Source organism: Salvelinus fontinalis, chromosome 18, assembly GCF_029448725.1.
Source record: "Salvelinus fontinalis isolate EN_2023a chromosome 18, ASM2944872v1, whole genome shotgun sequence".
In the NCBI taxonomy this organism is placed as follows: Eukaryota; Metazoa; Chordata; class Actinopteri; order Salmoniformes; family Salmonidae; genus Salvelinus; species Salvelinus fontinalis.
The window spans coordinates 57,324,249-57,345,491 of record NC_074682.1 but is presented as its reverse complement, the minus strand read 5'-3'; the positions used below and the strand labels follow the sequence as shown (position 1 = coordinate 57,345,491).

General features: G+C 42.1%; 1 protein-coding gene across 2 annotated transcripts; it reads left to right on the top strand.

Moving 5' to 3' along the window:
- Positions 1-679: 679 nt before the first annotated feature.
- LOC129815784 (ubiquitin-conjugating enzyme E2 J2-like) lies at positions 680-15,365 on the top strand. Of its 2 annotated transcripts, none has more exons than XM_055869903.1 (7): positions 680-1,095; positions 2,127-2,257; positions 5,645-5,685; positions 6,119-6,221; positions 6,942-7,080; positions 11,323-11,403; positions 12,075-15,365. In XM_055869903.1, exons 2-7 carry the CDS (start codon positions 2,127-2,129, stop codon positions 12,357-12,359), a joined length of 780 nt encoding a protein of 259 aa, XP_055725878.1. In that variant the 5' UTR covers positions 680-1,095; the 3' UTR covers positions 12,360-15,365. The 2 variants fall into 2 exon arrangements, with proteins under 2 accessions (XP_055725878.1, XP_055725877.1); XM_055869902.1 differs by having other exon boundaries at positions 683-1,095; positions 2,110-2,257.
- Positions 15,366-21,243: the final 5,878 nt, after the last annotated feature.

Genomic DNA, 21,243 nt, shown 5'->3' with positions numbered 1-21,243 from the left:
TAACCCTCTGGGACCATGAATAGTAGCAGGTCATTTAATAACCCTCTGGGACCATGGATAGTAGCAGGTCATTTAATAACCCCCTGGGACCATGGATAGTACCAGATCATTTAATAACCCCCTAGAGCATAGGTATTTAACTCTGACCCTACTAGGTCCGGAGTCTGCTGGTTTTCTGTTCTACCTGATAATTAATTGCACACACCTGGTGTACCAGATCTAATCAGTCCCTTATTACATGGGAACAATGAAAAAATGCAGTGGAACTGGAGTTGCGTTTGAGGGCTCTAAAGTCTAAAGGTGGGTTTAAGACCTTTTAAGGTATAAAAATATATATATAAAAAATGATTTGATTAAACATTGAATTTGGCCTTTTTCCTAATAGCCCATAGAAACACATTGAATAACATATTCATACATGGATAAACAGATAGTTCCCCAAAAATCTACTTGTTTTGAATTGTTTATCCTATATCTGAGAGATATAAGAAATATCAGGATTTTTTTGTTTTGTTTATGTATTTAACCTCTTATTTTAGGCACTAAACTATCTCAATACTTCCATTCATTTTTTTAAACTGGTACCTTCAGACTAGTCTTGTGAGGATCCTAGAGCAAAACAACTGACATGTAAGTGTTCGTGAGAGACTCCCCTTTCCACAGAGTGTGTAGCCCAAATAGTTCAGAGGTTGACAGATTGGATGTACCGACTTCAGAAAAGTCCCATGGTCAGAACAAAACGGAGAACACCATGTTCGTGAGAGTCATCTTTCCATAGTGCGGTCATAATAGTTGGGACACCACTGGCGTTTTCGTAAGAAGACCGATTTTTTGGGGATGTCTCATGGTCTGACAAACACAACTCTACTTCTGCCACCTTCCAACTTTCACAGATGCGGAAGGACGACATAGGCGGATGTATTTGATTGAGACGTAGCCCGTGCAAAATAAATGTTCATTGTTTGTGCTGCTGGCAGAATACTAGTCCCAAACGTCGGTGTTTTAGTAGCCCGTATTCAGGATTTGTGAAGAAAACCAACGGCTCACCATCGAGTCTTTCCACGAAGAAATACCTTCACCGGGTTCTCTAAAGAGGTATATTTCTTTAATCGAATGATTTATGTTCAGTTTGTCGTTGTTTTGATTAGAGGCTAGCTAGCCAATAATGTCGATGCAATGGCCTAGTTAGTACAGCGATAACATTAGCTGCTAACTAGCCGTTTCTTCCTATCTGTCCATTTTTACCAGTTAGCTAACGTAGCTATCTAGGTTCGTAGCAAGCAGTTGGTTAAGTATCTAGCAAAACGTTTAATAGCTTAATACATTAGTTTATAATCGAAGTTTTCAGCGAACCACGTAACCTTGACGCTGGAAATATTTTTGTTTTACGGTTACCCAACACGCAACGTTTAACTACGTTAGCTAGCCTGGCTAGCTAGCTAGCTAGCTGATTCGGTTGTGTTTGGACCAGCACTCAGTCAGAGCTAACGTTAACCACCAACCCATGGAGATACGGTATGTGTCTGCTAGCTAGATACAGGTGTAATAAATCCCCCCCGGTTGGTTTACTTTCCTTGGTAGCTAGCTAGCTAATTTATCTCAAATTGCGATATTTCCAGGTACGTAAAGACCGTAAACTCGCTCGTCTCGTTGATCATTACTTGGTGGCGGTTGTTCATTAAGTACCATAATAAATGTCAATGAGCATCATCCGATATCATGTCACTTAGAATTCAGGTACTGATTATGCCAATCAAGCTAGTTAGCTACCTAAGAAATCCTGTTAACTCGTGTCAGTCATGCTATTAACTAGTTTACAGCCCTGCACTGTGTATGTCTCAACATTGGAGAAGTGACATTTGTTTAGCCTTACGTAATCCTTGGCATTCAATATGTTGACAGATTTTATTATCCATAACATTCCCATTGATACCTGCTTCTTATGATAATTTGGGTCCCAAAGTCACTTACTTCAAGATGAGGTGTGAGCTAGTATTTATCCATGACTCAAAGGAAAACAGATTAACACAGTGTCTAATCCTTGTAAAGATGATTAATGATGTATTGTAATTTCTAATGAACTATATATGTGTGTGGTGTCTGTCTAAGGAACTCTCTGTCTGTAGATGAACAACCACGGGAATAAGAGGGCACCGACCACAGCCACCCAGAGACTAAAACAGGACTACCTCAGGATAAAGAAAGACCCTGTGCCTTACATCTGTGCTGAACCCCTACCATCCAACATCCTCGAATGGTAAGGGCTCTCGCTCTCGCATATCCATAGAGCCTCTCAGAGTAGGAGTGCTGATCTAGGATCAGGTCCCCCTGTCCATGTTACTTATTCATTATGATCTAAAAGGGGGGGAATCTGATCCTATATCAGCACTCCTACTCTGTGATGCTTTTTGAATATGGGCCCAGGAGTTTTAAGAGCTGAGTCTCAATACTTTTCAATCCTCACCTGGTCTCTTCTCTCTCTCCTCCATCTGCACTGATTTGAAAACAGAATTGGTGAAAATACTGGAGGATTGTGATTGCTTGCTGTGAATCTGTTATTTTATCTGTCCCGGTTTTTGGGGGGTCCGTGTAAATGAAGGACATTTAGACTAGGAGGAAGAGACTTCACCAGACTATTGAGATGCACCCGAGGTCTCTTTAGAGCAGGGGTGTCAAACATACGGCCCGCGGGCCGGAACCGGCCCCCAAGGAGGTTCGATCAGGCCCGCAGGATAATTTGAAAGTGGAAAAAATGCATAAAAGACATGGAATTAATATTTTTAATTCACTGCAATTCATGGATTATCCGCTAAGGGGCGCACTCTTTCCATCAGAGTAGAAGACAAGCCGCATCACTGAGACAGACTGAAAACAGCAGACGGTATCAATGCGCCATCTGCTGCTTGTTACGACGTTGTTAATACCTTGGTCTCTACCTCTCCGCTACACCCTCATTAGCCAAAATGTCGTTATCCAAACGGAGAAAAGTAGATAAGGAGTGTAGAATTTTCAAAGAAAAATGGACCACGTCCTATTTATTTACAGAGATGCACGGAAAACCTTCGTGCTTGGTGTGTTTGCAACAAGTTTCGGTATTGAAGGAATATAATATTCGACGCCACTACGAGACTCATCACAGCGAAAAATATGACGGCTTGCAAGGACAACTGAGAAGAGATAAGATTAACGAATTGCTGGCGGGTCTGAGGAAACAGCAGTCAACTTTCATCCAGAGCCGAGAAGTCAGTGAAGCAGCGGTAAAAGCCAGCTACCTAATTGCTAGCGAAATAGCATTAGCATCGAAGCCGTATTCCGACGGTGACTTTGTTAAACGATGCATGATGAAGGCGGCTGAACTTGTATGTCCCGAGAAGCGACAAGCTTTTGCCAATATTAGCCTGACGAGGAATACTATAGCAGAGAGGATTTCGGAACTATCGGCAGATTTAGACAGTCAATTGAAACAGAGAGTCAAGTCATTTATTGCATTTTCCGTGGCAATTGACGAGAGCACTGACATCACAGACGTGGCCCAACTGGCCATTTTTATTCGAGGAGTTGATGAGACATTGACTGTTACTGAAGAGTTTCTTGAGTTGGTGCCAATGATGGACACCACAACAGCCGAGGACATTTTCGGCTCTGTCGTTGCTGCATTGGACAGAGTTGGAGTGGACTGGTCCCGCGCTGTCAGCCTGGCTACAGACGGCGCGCCATCCATGGTCGGAAAGAAAGCAGGTGTCGCGACAAAGTTCAAAGACAAAGTACAAGCCCTTAATGGAGGAGATCGTTTCTGGACATTTCACTGTATTTTGCACCAGGAGGCATTGTGTTGCAAGTCGCTGAAAATGGACCACGTCATGGAGGTGGTTGTTCGCACTGTAAATTTCATCCGGTCCAGAGGTCTGAACCATCGTCAGTTTGACAAACTTCTCAGCGACAGCAACATTACCCACAGCCTGCCATACCACACTGAAGTGAGATGGTTAAGCCGAGGCGCTGTGCTGAGGCATTTCTTTGATCTACGAGAGGAAATCGGACAGTTCATGGAGAAAAAAGGAAAACCGGTGTTGGAATTACAATCTCAGGAATGGCTACGGGACCTTGCATTCTTGGTTGATATTACTGAACACTTGAACAATCTGAACAAAATGTTGCAAGGCCGCAAAAAAGTTGTCACACAGTTTTCTGACAACATACATGCATTTAAGTTGAAGCTGACTTTGTGGGAGATGCAACTGGCAAATGGCAACCCTGCTCATTTCCCCTGTCTGAGAGATGTGTGTGTGACCAGACCTGATGCGGACATGAAACGGTACAAAGACAAAATTGCAGGACTACTGCGGGAGTTTGAGAAACGTTTTCAGGTATTTGGTGAACTTGAGACAGAATTTTCTGTTTTTCGCTCACCTTTCACAGTTAAAGCTTCTGATCTGCCGGTCGAAATTCAGCTAGAGATAATTGATTTGCAGTGTGATGCAGATTTGAAGGGCAAATTTGCCTCTGTAGGTCTGGACAGATTTTATCAGTATCTACTACCAGGGTACCCCAAATTAACAGCCCTGGCTGCTAAAATTTTGTGCATGTTTGGGACAACCTACCTTTGTGAACAAATTTTCTCAGTGATGAATATCAATAAAACAAAAATGCGTTCAAGGCTCACAAACAAGCACTTAAATGACATTCTGAAAGTGACAGCTAGTCAGGACATGACACCTGGTGTTGATGCACTTGTACAGGCCAAAAGATGCCAAGTTTCAGGAACAAATACAAGTCCAGACTAGACTAACACCTTTAAAATGCTGCCTTAGATACTGTTTGCATTGAAAGAATACAGCTCTGTGAAGATGAATCCTTACTGTGGTGATTTAAAAAATGTGCACTTTAATGTTAGTCAGCAGCTTCAAAACAAAAGTTGTGTGATGGAATTCTACTGTTCATACAACTCCATAAATTTTCAGTATGTATTGTATGTGTATGTATGTTTCATGTATGAAGTTTACAGATTTACAGGACAGGCGAACACTTTCTTCATTACACATTTAAAATCACTCTCCTTAGTTTGTAAGGTGTACGCAGGGATTACATTTAGATTTTATATGCGTATGTGTAAGTGGTTTAAAAATTCCTTTCTTTAAAAGTCTCATTTAATCTTAAAGTGCATTACTATATTTTTCAGTACCAATTAAAGTTTTCTGCCTTTGTACAATTAGTGGGATCAGTTGCAATGCATATTTGTGAATGATAAAAGTAAATTGCACATTTGTCTAAGGAAATATGAGGTGTTTCATGAAATGTTTTGTAAAAGGATAGTTCATTAAATTTCAATATTTTCCTAATGTTCTTGTGCTTCTTTACACCAAAACAAAGGAAAGACATGATATTTTGGTTATTTATAGCAGAGTATGGTATAATTTTAATGGTCCGGCCCACTTGACATCTCCCTAGGCCGTATGTGGCCCACGATGCGAAATGAGTTTGACACCCCTGCTTTAGAGAATGTGATGAATGAACAGGATCTTTTATAATATGAATAAATAGTACACTTGTTGTTAGCCAAATCAGTCATGGGTTTCCTTAAAGTTGTTCACTCACTGCGTTTTCCATGTTGTGATTTCCCCCCCCCCCCCCTCTCTCTCTACAGGCACTATGTTGTTCGAGGTCCTGAGAAAACCCCATACGAAGGTAGATAAATGCACTTTTACATATAGTACAGTACTCTGAATAATATCACTTTAAATTGGGGCTCTCCAACCCGGTTCCTGTAAAAGCTAACCTCCTGTAGGTTTTTGCTACAAGCCCAGTTGTAACTAGCCTGATACATCTCATCAACCAGCTAATTATTAGAATTAAGGTGCTCTAGAATATGTTTGGAGTGAAAACCTATAGGACGGTATCTCTCCAGGAACAGGTTTGTGGAGCCCTGCTTTAATTTATCTCATACTAACTGGTGTTATGTTCACCTTTTTTTTTAAATTCTGTTTCTGACAAATTGTCCCCCCCCTCATTTTTTTTTTTTTGCTTAGATCTGCTGACTTATAGATACATTTTTGACAATATTGTTGTTACACTATATTGTAATTTAATTGATTGAATGTCTTGATTCTTTGTTCCACAGGGGGATATTATCATGGCAAACTAATATTCCCTCGGGACTTCCCCTTTAAACCACCCAGTATCTACATGATCACACCTAACGGGAGATTTAAGTGTAACACACGGTAAGAATCAAATTGAAATCACATTCTAGGGAGTTTTTCCCTGGTTTCTCTCTAGGTGCCTCTAGGTTTCTTCGTAGGTTTCTGCCTTTTTCTAGGTTTTTTTCCCTGGTTCCTCTCTAGATTAATGCCTTTTCTAGGGAGTTTTTCTATCTCAGAGCCAGGTTCCTCTATACCCGGTACAGCCAGAACAGGACTGGCAACCTGTCAGAGCCTGGTTCCTCTCTAGGATTCTTCCTAGGTTCCTGCTTTTCTAGGGAATTTTTCCTAGCCACTGTGCTTCTGGATTGCTTGCTCTCTGAAGTTTTAGGCTGGGTATCTGGAAAGCACGTGTGACAACTGTAAAAAGGGCTTAAAAAACTATATTTGATTGATTGAATTACCTCGAAGATGTTATAGAACCAATGACCAGGGTTGGGGTCAATTCCAGGAAATTCAGAAAATAAACCAAATTCCAATTCCATATTTTCCTCATTGAAGTCGGAATTAAAATCGGAATTTCAGTGTACATCCTGAATTGAAATGGAATTGACCCCAATCATACGAACACAATGAAGTACAATCTTCAGTACATATCCTAAATGGATGTCATTTAATCTCGGGGTTTAAACTATGGAACTACAGTATATTCCGTTAACTCATTGCATCTGTTTTTCTTGCTGTCTTTTCCTGAGTGTCGCCGTGACTGAGTGTGTCACGCTGTATCTCTTCCCCCCCCCCTAGGTTATGTCTGTCCATCACTGATTTCCACCCGGACACGTGGAACCCAGCCTGGTCTGTCTCCACCATCCTGACTGGTCTGCTCAGCTTCATGGTAGAGAAAGGCCCCACTCTGGGCAGCATCGAGACCTCCGATTACACTGTGAGTTCATATTGACAATGTTGTTATTCTATCAGTTGATTAGACACGGGGGGGGGGGGGGGACTATGGATACATGAGATCAAACGGATTTGGAACCATGTTTTGATACAAACAATGGCGTTAAAACCATCTTCTATTTGGGTTCTGATGGGGGGCAACAGTTGAATTTAAAGCTCATGACGCCTTAACAGTATAAAGTTATTCTTCAACAATCAATGGCTATATATCATTCATTTAAAAGGTAAAACAAACTTGATGTAACACTGGACGATTGTCCCTTTTTTAATGTTAGACCTTTAGAGTCCCGCCGCTTTATTACATTAATCTTATAAATCCTTCATAAGCACTACATAAATATGTTACAAAGCATCTATAACCATATGTCATGGGTTTTATAAAGGGTTCATAAATGTGGCATAACTGTGTGACATAATCACCCAATGCCAAATGTGACATAACCCACTATGTCGAAATATGATATAAACATGTTTTACAAAGGGCAACATGTTGTGCTGAAGGATGGCACACGCTCTAAAGTCAAGTCATTTTTGTCACATTACACCTAATCTCGTTCCCAGACACTTTCTGCTGAAGTGTGTGGATAGTGCTGAGCGATTAGTGCTTTTTGAGGTCGGTGTGATTTATTTAAAGATAATCATGGGTTTCGTTTTTTTTTTTTTTTTTTTTAGCATTAAAATGCACAATCCATTATGTGGGTTGAATGTTATAACACAGAATAAATATTTTTAAAAACAGACCAAATGGAATTCAAATAATTTAACCAATGTCGTTTATAAAACAAGTCATACTGTGGGGTGTTGGGTCCAGTCAGGTCTTTATATAACAAGTCATACTGTGGGGTGTTGGGTCCAGTCAGGTCTTTATATAACAAGTCATACTGTGGGGTGCTGGACCCAGTCAGGTCTTTATATAACAAGTCATACTGTGGGGTGTTGGGTCCAGTCAGGTCTTTATATAACAAGTCATACTGTGGGGTGCTGGACCCAGTCAGGTCTTTATATAACAAGTCATACTGTGGGGTGTTGGGTCCAGTCAGGTCTTTATATAACAAGTCATACTGTGGGGTGTTGGGTCCAGTCAGGTCTTTATATAACAAGTCATACTGTGGGGTGTTGGGTCCAGTCAGGTCTTTATATAACAAGTCATACTGTGGGGTGCTGGACCCAGTCAGGTCTTTATATAACAAGTCATACTGTGGGGTGTTGGACCCAGTCAGGTCTTTATATAACAAGTCATACTGTGGGGTGTTGGGTCCAGTCAGGTCTTTATATAACAAGTCATACTGTGGGGTGTTGGGTCCAGTCAGGTCTTTATATAACAAGTCATACTGTGGGGTGCTGGACCCAGTCAGGTCTTTATATAACAAGTCATACTGTGGGGTGTTGGGTCCAGTCAGGTCTTTATATCACAAGTCATACTGTGGGGTGTTGGGTCCAGTCAGGTCTTTATATAACAAGTCATACTGTGGGGTGTTGGGTCCAGTCAGGTCTTTATATAACAAGTCATACTGTGGGGTGCTGGACCCAGTCAGGTCTTTATATAACAAGTCATACTGTGGGGTGTTGGGTCCAGTCAGGTCTTTATATAACAAGTCATACTGTGGGGTGTTGGACCCAGTCAGGTCTTTATATAACAATATAACAAGTCATACTGTGGGGTGCTGGACCCAGTCAGGTCTTTATATAACAAGTCATACTGTGGGGTGTTGGGTCCAGTCAGGTCTTTATATAACAAGTCATACTGTGGGGTGTTGGGTCCAGTCAGGTCTTTATATAACAAGTCATACTGTGGGGTGTTGGGTCCAGTCAGGTCTTTATATAACAAGTCATACTGTGGGGTGTTGGGTCCAGTCGGGTCTTTATATAACAAGTCATACTGTGGGGTGCTGGACCCAGTCAGGTCTTTATATAACAATATAACAAGTCATACTGTGGGGTGTTGGGTCCAGTCAGGTCTTTATATAACAAGTCATACTGTGGGGTGCTGGACCCAGTCAGGTCTTTATATAACAAGTCATACTGTGGGGTGCTGGACCCAGTCAGGTCTTTATATAACAAGTCATACTGTGGGGTGCTGGGTCCAGTCAGGTCTTTATATAACAAGTCATACTGTGGGGTGCTGGACCCAGTCAGGTCTTTATATAACAATATAACTAGTCATACTGTGGGGTGTTGGACCCAGTCAGGTCTTTATATAACAATATAACAAGTCATACTGTGGGGTGTTGGGTCCAGTCAGGTCTTTATATAACAAGTCATACTGTGGGGTGCTGGACCCAGTCAGGTCTTTATATAACAAGTCATACTGTGGGGTGCTGGACCCAGTCAGGTCTTTATATAACAAGTCATACTGTGGGGTGTTGGGTCCAGTCAGGTCTTTATATAACAAGTCATACTGTGGGGTGTTGGACCCAGTCAGGTCTTTATACACTGCTCAAAAAAATAAAGGGAACACTAAAATAACACATCCTAGATCTGAATGAATTAAATATTCTTATTAAATACTTTTTCTTGACGTAGTTGAATGTGCTGACAACAAAATCACACAAATTATCAATGGAAATCAAATTTATCAACCCATGGAGGTCTGGATTTGGAGTCACACTCAAAATTTAAAGTGGAAAACCACACTACAGGCTGATCCAACTTTGATGTAATGTCCTTAAAACAAGTCAAAATGAGGCTCAGTAGTGTGTGTGGCCTCCACGTGCCTGTATGACCTCCCCACAACGCCTGGGCATGCTCCTGATGAGGTGGCGGATGGTCTCCTGAGGGATCTCCTCCCAGACCTGGGCTAAAGCATCTGCCAACTCCTGGACAGTCTGTGGTGCAACGTGGCGTTGGTGGATGGAGTGAGACATGATGTCCCAGATGTGCTCAATTGGATTCAGGTCTGGGGAACGGGCGGGCCAGTCCATAGCATGACACACTCCAGCCACATGAGGTCTAGCATTGTCTTGCATTAGGAGGAACCCAGGGCCAACCACACCAGCATATGGTCTCACAAGGGGTCTGAGGATCTCATCTCGGTACCTACTGGCAGTCAGGCTACCTCTGGCGAGCACATGGAGGGCTGTGCGGCCCCCATAGAAATGCCACCCCACACCATGACTGACCAATCGCCAAACCGATCGTGCTGGAGGATGTTGCAGGCAGCAGAATGTTCTCCACGGCGTCTCCAGACTCGGTCACGTCCGTCACGTGCTCAATTTGCCAATCTTGGTGTTCTCTGGCAAATGCCAAACGTCCTGCACGGTGTTGGGCTGTAAGCACAACCCCCACCTGTGGACGTCGGGCCCTCATACCACCCTCATGGAGTCTGTTTCTGACCGTTTGAGCAGACACATGCACATTTGTGGCCTGCTGGAGGGCATTTTGCAGGGCTCTGGCAGGGCTCCTCCTGCTCAAAGGCGGAGGTAACGGTCCTGCTGCTGGGTTGTTGCCCTCCTACGGCCTCCTCCACGTCTCCTGATGTACTGGCCTGTCTCCTGGTAGCGCCTCCATGCTCTGGACTCTACGCTGACAGACACAGCAAACCTTCTTGCCACAGCTCGCATTGATGTGCCATCCTGGATGAGCTGCACTACCTGAGCCACTTGTGTGGGTTGTAGACTCCGTCTCATGCTACCACTAGAGTGAGAGCCCCGCCAGCATTCAAAAGTGACCAAAACATCAGCCAGGAAGCATAGGAACTGAGAAGTGGTCTGTGGTCACCACCTGCAGAATCACTCCTTTTTTGGGGGTGTCTTGCTAATTGCCTATAATTTCCACCTTTTGTCTATTCCATTTGCACAACAGCATGTGAAATTTATTGTCAATCAGTGTTGCTTCCTAAGTGGACAGTTTGATTTCACAGAGGTGTGATTGACTTGGAGTTACATTGTGTTGTTTAAGTGTTCCCTTTATTTTTTTGAGCTATATAGAGCTATATATACATATACTAGCTGTTCCTGTAGACTTCCACTCATTGCGCTAACGCCAGTTAGCATTGGCTTGTGAAACTACATTGAATTTCCTTAATCCTGGACGCAGAGACAAATAAAAATTGTATCCATGAGTTAATTCGCCTCTGGAGAGAAGTAGATAATGTACTTACTTGCCAAAATCTTGAGCTATCCCTTTAAGATGAATGTTTTGACTTTAAGTCACTCTGGATAAGATGTGAATGTAATTCAAATTGTTGGTTCTTTTGGTTATTTATTGTTTTGTTTATTTCCTCCAGAAACGACAGCTGTCAGCCCAGAGCTTGGCTTTCAACCTAAAGGAGAAGGTTTTCTGTGATTTGTTTCCTGATGCCGTTGATGTGAGTCTGCATGGAATTCATTTACTAAAGACGGATACTGTATCAAAGACGGATACTATCACAAACAACTAAAGACAGATACTGTATCAAAGACAGATACCATAATAAACAACTAAAGACAGATACTGTAACAAAGACAGATACTGTAACAAACTTCTAAATACAAATCCTATGATAATACTATGATAATAAACTAAACACAGATGATACTATGATTAACTAAAAGGCAGCATAAAGTAGAGCAGTATTTCTGAAACTTGGTCCTCGCCCTCTGGGTGCAGGGGTTTTTGCTGCCATCTCTACACAGCTGATTCACTGTGAGCCAGGGAAATCTAGATCCCAACTTTCATCCACTGAGCGGATTCTATTACTGGCTTATTTTGACTGCTGACTTTCATCCTTTTCCACTTCGTCTCTCCCTGACTACTTGCTCTTTTCCATCCATCGTCCCTGCTCCACCCATCCACCCATCGTCCCTGCTCCACCCATCGTCCCTGCTCCACCCACCCATCGTCCCTGCTCCACCCATCGTCCCTGCTCCACCCACCCATCGTCCCTGCTCCACCCATCCATCCGTCCCCCGTCCCTGCTCCGTCCGTCCCTCGTCCCTGCTCCATCGTCCCTACTCCATTTCTGCCTCAATCTTTCTCCATTTCTCCCTCTCTCTCCAGGAGATAAAGCAGAAACAGAAGGCCCAGGAGGAATTGAACGCCCGTCCCCTCCCCCTCCCCGACGTGGTTCCTGACGGCGACCCTCACCACGGCAACTACGGAATCCCCGCCCTCAACGGAGGCCACGGCCCTCTGGGCCCTGCTAACCCCGCCCCCGGCCTCCAGCAGGCCAATCGAAACCACGGACTGCTGGGCGGCGCCTTGGCCAACCTGTTTGTGATTGTAGGGTTCGCGGCGTTTGCCTACACGGTGAAGTACGTGCTGCGGAGCATCGCCCAGGAGTGAGAGATGAAGAGGAGCAGAGGGTCAGCTACAGGACTATTATATGATTTAAACACATTATTGATAGAAATTCCGAGCCACCCCCCTGAATGAGGGATGGAGGAGCAGGTGGCGGGGGTTTGGGGGGGTGGGGATGACTGGGACAGGGTTGTTTGGGATCACGGTTGTTGATCCACTCTGTGTTTTTGGTGGTTATGACCTTTATAGAAGAAGAAGAAGAGCTTGGCTCATGGGTTGACCGCTGGCTCAGAACATTTTAAAGTAATTGTTCTTCTCTGCCTAATTACTCTGAAGCCACTGTGTTGTTGGTGTTCTGTGTGCTATATACATTTTCAATCTATTGTGCCGCCATATTGGTGGATCCCTGTAAAAAAAAAAAAAAAGAATCATGTGGAATTTGGAACCATGTTTCTGTTCTGCCTGTTCCGGTTCTACAAAGTATGTCTTAAGTGTCCTGAGAAACACACAGGAAGGAGTCTGTTTAATATAAGGTCAATGAAACCCTGGCTTCTTAAGTAGGCTCATCACAACAAGAGAACCTGTTTTATTCAAAACCCCCCCCAGGTTTTCGGTAATGAGTTGTGAGTCCTAAATCAGTTGTCACTGTGTGGTGTTGAGCAAATACAACAAGGCAGATCTCTCTGTTTGCTTCCCAAATGGCACCCTATTCCCTATGTAGTACACTACTTTTGACCAGGGCCTATATGGATGTGGTCTAGAGTAGTGCACTATAAAGGGAATAGGGTGCCATTTCGGGACACCGCCTCAGTCACGTCCACTGGCTTTTTTCCAAAATGGCTGACCCCCCCCGAGTGTCTTCTTCAGAATGCGTTCATAATACCACTGTCCCGCTTCATTTACCCTCTCGTCTGGTTTAAACCATATACACGACTCACAGGTTTGGCCCATGTTAATCACTGACAATGCTGTCTTAAAGGGGTTAGTTGGAAAAGAGTGGGGTTGTAGGCTAATGAGGAAATTGGTTTGAAATTACGGAAGTCATTAGTCATGGGATATGTTGCATAAGAATGGAAGAGGCAGGGAACCGAACCGCTTATCCAGCCTTAGACAGACAGACAGACATCATGCCCTGTCTGTCTGTCTGTCTTTACAATGCTACTGACCCACTCAAACGTTTTGAAAAGAGACATATGGACATGGTGGATAGGTTAACTATAGTAGTGGTATAATTAGGTTACAAATAGTAACCTACTTAATTTATATAGTGATCTCAAAGGAAGTTGTTTCAGCCTTTATACATTTAATTACACAGATCATAAATATGAAGGCAACATGTAAAGTGTTGGTTTCAGGAGCTGAAATAAAAGATCCCAGACATGTTCCATACGCACAAGTGTTTCTCAAAAAATGTTGTGCACAAATGTGTTTACATCCTTGTTAGTGACCATTTCTCCTTTGCCAAGTGGCATTATCAAGAAGCTGATTAAACAGCATGATCATTCCACAGGTGCACCTTGTGCTGGGGGGCAATAGGTCACTCTAAAATGTGCAGTTTTGTCGTCACACAAAGCAATGCCACAGATGTCTGAAGTTTTGAGGGAATGTGCAATTGGCATACTGACTACAGGAATCTCCACCAGACCTCCTGCTCTGCTCCTGCTCCTCTACCATAAGCCGCCTCCAATGTTGTTTATTTTGTCAGTCAGTGCGTCCAACCGGCCTCACAACCACAGACCGTGTGTAACCACGCCAGCCTCGGACCTCCACGTCGTCTGAGACCAGCCACCCGGACAGCTGATGAAACTGAGGAGTATTTCTGTCTGTAATGAAGCCCTTTTGTGGGGGGAAAACTCTTTCTGATTGGCTGGGCCTGGAACCCAAGTGGGTGGGCCTATGCCCCCCCCCCCCCCCAATGGCTGCGCCCCTTCCAACTTAAGTGAAATCCATAGATTAGGGCCTAATGAATTTATTTCAATTGAGTGATTTCCTTATATGAACTGTACTTAGTAAAATCGTTGAAATTGTTGCATGTTGCGTTTTTAAAAATATTTTTCAGTATAGCTAAATTCCCCATCTTAAAATACCATGTCAACCTACCTGTGTGTTTGGTATAGCTGATAACTGTTTATGTTCGGGTGGGTTTCAATACGTGCTGTGGGTCATTGCATTAGTCATTAGGCTTGTCTTAAAACCATGACAAAGGACATCAAAAAGACAGACTGCATCTGACTAGAGCACTAAATTAGGGTAGGAGATATGAGTGGATTCGTCTCTCGGTCGGCGTTTGTTGTCAGTCAGTCAACCCGTGAGCCAAGGCAGTTAAGTACAGCACTGTCAATCTCCCTAGTTGGGCTGAGACGGGGATCTCCACCGTGCTTAGCTGATCAGTTTAGTAACAACACAATGCTCTATATAGGCCCCAATGAGGAGACAACAGTCTATATAGGCCCCAATGAGGAGACAACAGTCTATATAGGCCCCAATGAGGAGACAACAGCACATGGAGAAGTAAACCTTTGTGTTTAATATAGATATTTTATTTCTTTTAATATATGCCATGGTGTGGCAGTCTGTTAGAGCTTGAACCAGCTTTCTTGTCCCTAGCAGTGTACGAAATGGCACCCTATTCCCTTGTCTTGTTCGCTACTTTTGACCGGAGCCTTTGCAAAGGTAGTGCGCTGTATAAGGAATAGGGTGTCCTTCGGGACACATCCCGTCTTGCCGAACAGGACAGGTGCTGAGAGTAGAGCTGGTTAATGTGAAAACACACCAGCACCCTCCCTGGCTAGCAGAATTGCTCATTTTACTGTCTTGCGTTGCATTTAGATTGTTCTACACTGTAGCCTACTTTTGACTTCAGAAAGCAGAATAAAATACTTTCAGATTAAAGACTTGACAAATGCTCTTTTGTCTCTTGTTCTGGTCCTTTTAATGATAGTTAATTTGAGATGCAAAGCACACAAATTCCATGCTTCGTAATTATCTCGTTTTGAAATTGTATGTTTTCATAGTTAATGGAAAATAAATGTACCCTGCTATTTTAGAGAATACGTTTGGTGGTTATTATTGGTGTGTGTCTGTGTGTGTTAAAGGGAAACCAGTGCCAGCGAGAGGTGAAGAAGGTCACGCCATCTTTGAAATGACAGTCACAACATTTGAGTGAATTGACAGGTGTGTGTGTTGTAGGAATTTCCAATCCACTACAGCAGAGTGGATATCTCTTTTAGTTGACTTCCTTTTGAGTTATAAGGGTGCCAAGCCTTATTTGAATATTTCTTAATCTGTCACGTTATTTGTATTTATTATGGATCCCTGTGAGCAGCTACTCTTCCTGGGGTCCAGCAAAATGAAGGCAGTTACATAAAAAAAATGTAACATTACAATACATTAACAACAGATTTCACAACACATAATGGTGGTGCAATGTGAAATCCAATCTCTGTTGGAATCCAGTTTGCAGGAAGATATCCAGTCCTTTTACATCACTCACAATTTGCATCTTTAATTCGTTTCAGAGTAGAACAGAAAATACAGTAGGTGAAGACTGTAAACTGGAATGATTTATCTCACTAACGGTTGCTATAAATTGAAAAATCGGTTGCTATAAATTACTGCTTATCACTTATTAACCATTTATTCACTTTACTTTTATAAAATATTTAAGTTGTTGTGTATATTACTATTATTTGAATTCCAAGTCATCTCATCTCTATAGAGCTGCTTCCTACGCTGTCTGACAAAATCATTATTTTGGTAGTTCTTCAAAGTAAATAAGGCATACTGAATACCAACTATCAATCCTATTGTATTTTCAGGTAGAGATACCTGGCGAAGCAATAGCTGCTCTCTATGTCCCCTCACCATCTCGTGCATTCTTGTCTCTTCCGTAGTACAAGAATCACAGACCGGACAAGTTGATGCGCAATGGATTATGAACATTGTAGTCAATTACCACATTTTAGTAGTATAAAAGATTGTCTTTTTAACTAGGCAAGTCAGTTAAGAACAAATTCTTCTTTACGACGGCTTACCCCGGTCAAACCCGGACGACGCTGGGCCAATTGTGCGCTGCCCTATGGGACTCCCAATCACGGCCGGATGTGATACAGCCTGGAATTTGTTCTTAACTGACTTGCCTAGTTTAAAAAATATATAGTTTACATACTAAAATGACGCCTTTTGCACTGAGATGCAGTGCCTTGGACCACTGCACCACTCGGGAGCCCCTTTGGAAACTACAACTCCCTACTACATCGCACAGTTCTGTCTGGATCTGCACAGTTTCTCTAGAGATAAATCCATGTGCGCATTGAGCTCACAGAAGAAAATGAACAGAACAAAATGGTATTCAAACAACTGAACCGATGTCAGTCAATTAGTTGTTTTAAAAAACTAATCACTCACCACTAACATTTCTGATATTTGTGTAGCATAAGATCGAAAACAATCAATGTACATGTGAAAACACAGATATTGAAAAAAACTTTTTTAAATTATTTTTTATCAACCTGCAACAGACCATGCTGTGACATGTGACAGAGGCCCCTCCCATTGGGACATATGACAGAGGCCCTGCCCATTGGGATATGTGACAGAGGCTCCTCCCATTGGGACATGTGACAGAGGCCCCTCCCATTGGGACATATGACAGAGGCCCCTCCCATATCTGTGGATAATTCTGTAGATTTAACTCCCTGTTTCTGGTTACTCTTAAAACTTCTTATGGCTGCAGGGGGCGTTACTGAGTAGCCAGCTAAATCGTGCCCATTTCAAACGGCCTCGTACTCAATTCTTGCTCGTACAATATGCATATTATTATTATTATTGGATAGAAAACACTCTCTAGTTTCTTTAGCCGTTGGAATTTTGTCTCTGAGTGAAACAGAACTCCTTCTACAGCACTTTTCCTGACAGGGAGTCAGATTTCAGAAATCTTGGCCCCTGATCTGGGGTCAGTTTAAAAGTCCCTGTAAATGCTATGAGGATACAAACACTGCTTACGTCTTCCCCTGGATGTCAGTACGTGGTGACGCTTTGAATGGAGTCGATTGCGCAATCAGGGCCTGTATAAAACAGCACAAGGTGGAAGTAGCTTCCTTTTGCTGCCTGCGCCTGACGCACGAAGGACGTCGGACTCGCCTCCTTCCAACCTGTTTTTTAGCCAGTAATATTTCTCCGGTCATGTTTTTACTCGTTATAGGTGTTAAAAACATCATAAGGTAGTTAATTTAAACCGTTTTATAGCAATTTATATCCGTTTAGTGCGATTTTGAGGCATTTCTTTCTGAGACACTTTGAACCGCTGGGCACGTTTCCAGTTCATGCCGAACGTTAGTGGTCATTTCCACATGGCAAGAGGACAGCTTTCGACCAAAAGACGATTAGACCGGAGAAAGGATTCATTGCCCAAGATTCTGATGGAAGAACAGCTTATGAACAATTTATGATGATAAATCGTGTTTCTGTCGAAAAATGTTAAACGCTTATGCATTTTGTTTGGTATAGCTTCGCTTGGCGCAACCTGTATTGAAAAGTAAGGATAATTTAAAAAATGTAATTCAGCGATTGCATTAAGAATTAAATTGTCTATCAATCGCTGTCCACCCTGTATTTTTTAGTCAAGTTTATGAGTATTTATGTATAAGACTAGATCACTGTCTAATATGGTGCACGACATTTTCTGACCAGCTGGGCTACTTTTCTCATTGTCTAACCATGATTTTGGTGGCTAAATATGCACATTTTCGAACAAACTCTATATGTGTGTTGTAATATGATGTTACAGGAGTGTCATCTGAAGAATTCTGAGAAGGTTAGTGAAAAAATTAATACATTTTGGTGGTGATAATGCTATCGCTCTTTTTGCCGTGAATCAATGCTGGGGTAATGTTTGCACATGTGCTATGGTAATATAACGATTTATTGTGTTTTCGCTGTAAGACACTTAGAAAATCTGAAATATTGTCTGGATTCACAGGATCTGTGTCTTTCAATTAGTGTACGCTGTGTATTTTTAAGAAATGTTTTATACATCGTTACCAGGCTGTGACAGAATAGTCTACATCGTTACCAGGCGGTGACAGAATAGACTACATCATTACCAGGCGGTGACAGAATAGTCTACATCGTTACCAGGCGGTGACAGAATAGTCTACATCGTTACCAGGCTGTGACAGAATAGTCTACATCATTACCAGGCTGTGACAGAATAGTCTACATCGTTACCAGGCTGTGACAGAATAGTCTACATCGTTACCAGGCGGTGACAGAATAGTCTACATCGTTACCAGGCTGTGACAGAATAGTCTACATCGTTACCAGGCTGTGACAGAATAGTCTACATCGTTACCAGGCTGTGACAGAATAGTCTACATCGTTACCAGGCGGTGACAGAATAGTCTACATCGTTACCAGGCTGTGACAGAATAGTCTACATCGTTACCAGGCGGTGACAGAATAGTCTACATCGTTACCAGGCGGTGTCAGGATAGTCTACATCGTTACCAGGCGGTGACAGAATAGTCTACATCGTTACCAGGCTGTGACAGAATAGTCTACATCGTTACCAGGCTGTGACAGAATAGTCTACATTGTTACCAGGCTGTGACAGAATAGTCTACATCGTTACCAGGCGGTGACAGAATAGTCTACATCGTTACCAGGCTGTGACAGAATAGTCTACATCATTACCATCATTTATGAGTAAATTGGTAATACACGTTGCTCTCTGTAGTAATTCTAGTCGCTTTGGTGACATTTGTGATGGTGGCTGCAATGGCAAACTATGATTTATACCTGAAATATGCACATTTTTCTAAAAAAAACTATGCTATACAATAAATATGTTATCAGACTGTCATCTGATGAGGTTTTTTCTTGGTTAGTGGCTATCAATATCTTTATTTGGTCGAATTGGTGATAGCTACTGGTGTTGAGAAAAAATGGTGGACTAAGAAAAATGGTGTCTTTTGCTAACGTGGTTAGCTAATAGATTTACATATTTTGTCTTCCCTGTAAAACATTTTAAAAATCGGACATGTTGGCTTGATTCACAAGATGTGTACCTTTCATATTCATGCTGTATTGGACTTGTTAATGTGAAAAAGTTAAATATTTAAAAAAAAATAGATTTTGAATTTCGCGCCCTGCACTTTGAGCTGGATGTTGTCATAGGTGTACCGGTGTCGGGCTGCAGCCATAAAAGGTTAATGGAGTTAAAAGTACTCAATCAATAACTCCAGGGAGCGTATCACTTCCTTGACTGTTAATAAGATAACTCCCAGTAGAGTCAATTTAACCCTCATTTTTTAAACACTGATTTCAACTATCCTTGATTTACTGTCTAGGTTAAAGGGCAACTCCACCAATTTTTAACCTCTTGTTTGTTATCTCCAGCACAATACAAGTGCCAACATATTTAAACTGTATTTCTACATTTTGTAGAAAAATGTGTTCACTTTTTAACATTTAAACAGTGATTTTCAAACACTGACATACGCAGTGACACGGGGAGCGAGAAAATACCCTCCTTTGGGCTAGAAACTAGTAAATAGCAGGTTGTTGAAAATCACTATTTTTAACTTTTAATTCTACCCTGTGATGTCACAGAAGCATTTTTTTTTAACCTTCTTCTTCTCTTTTTAACCACAGATCATAGAAACGTGCTGTTTTCACATATGTAGAAAGTGGCGAAATTGCCCATTATGTCAATCGCGTTTATTACAAGTTTTAACAGGAAGACTGTTATTTTAGCTGTTTAAGTTGGTTGTTTTACAATATTTCCGCTGAAGTTGCATGACTTTGACCTGATTTTAATAGAAATACTAATGACTTTAATCACTCTGGCATAAAAAAACGGCTGCCAGAAACTCCCATGATTGTGAATGAATTAATCCATCCATACACTAATGTATCATTGTATTTATTTAACCAGGATAGCCCACTCATTCAATAACAGCTGTTTTCCATGGAGTCCCGGGTGTCATGTAAAAATATACTTAGCAAAAATATAAACGCAACATGCAACAATTTCAAAGATTTTACTGAGTTACATACAGTTCATATACAGATATCAGTCAATTGAAAGAAATGTATTAGGCCCTAATTTATGGTTTACACGTGACTGGGAATACAGATCTGCATCTGATGGTCACAGATACCTTCAAATAAATCTCACAATGGGCATCAGGATCTCGTCACGGGTATTTCTGTGCATTCAGATTGCCATCGATAAAATGCAATTGTGTTCGTTGTCCATATCTTATGCCTGCCCATACCATAACCCCATCGCCACCACGGGGCACTTTGTTGACAACGTTGAAATCAGCAAACCTCTCGCCCACACGATGCCATGCATGTGGTCTACGGTTGTGAGACCGGTTGGACGTACTGCCAAATGATCTAAAACAATGTTGGAGGCGGCTTATGGTAGAGAAATTAACGTTAAATTCTCTGGCAACAGCTCTGTTGGACGTTCCTGCAGTCAGCATGTCAAATGCACACTCCCTCAAAGCTTGAGACATCTGTGGCATTGTGTTGTGTGACAAAACTGCACATTTTAGAGTGGCCATTTATTGTCCTCAACACAAGGTGCACCTATGTAATGATCATGCTGTTTAATCAATTTCTTGATATGCCACACCTGTCAGGTGGATGGATTATCTTGGCAAAAGAGAAATGCTCACGAACAGGGATGTAAAACAAATTTGTACACAAAATTTGAGAGCAATAAGCTTTTTGTGCGTATGGAACATTTCTGGGATCTTTTATTTCAGCTCATGAACAATGGGACCAACACTTCACATGTTGCGTTTATATTGCTAGTGACTATATTCACGGCACCAAATAATTGATTAAAACACATGGTTTTGCAATGGTCTACAATAGCCTCAACAGACCTCTGTAGGGTAGCATCATGGTGTAGCCG

What these genes read in the sequence shown, in the direction of transcription:
- LOC129815784 (XM_055869903.1), top strand. Translation starts at nt 2,127, where the DNA reads ATGAACAACCACGGGAATAAGAGGGCACCGACCACAGCCACCCAGAGA. An exon ending in CCATCCAACATCCTCGAATG is followed by an intron (nt 2,258 to 5,644) that starts GTAAGGGCTCTC and finishes CTCTCTCTACAG; the next exon opens with GCACTATGTTGTTCGAGGTC. An exon ending in AGATTTAAGTGTAACACACG is followed by an intron (nt 6,222 to 6,941) that starts GTAAGAATCAAA and finishes CCCCCCCCCTAG; the next exon opens with GTTATGTCTGTCCATCACTG.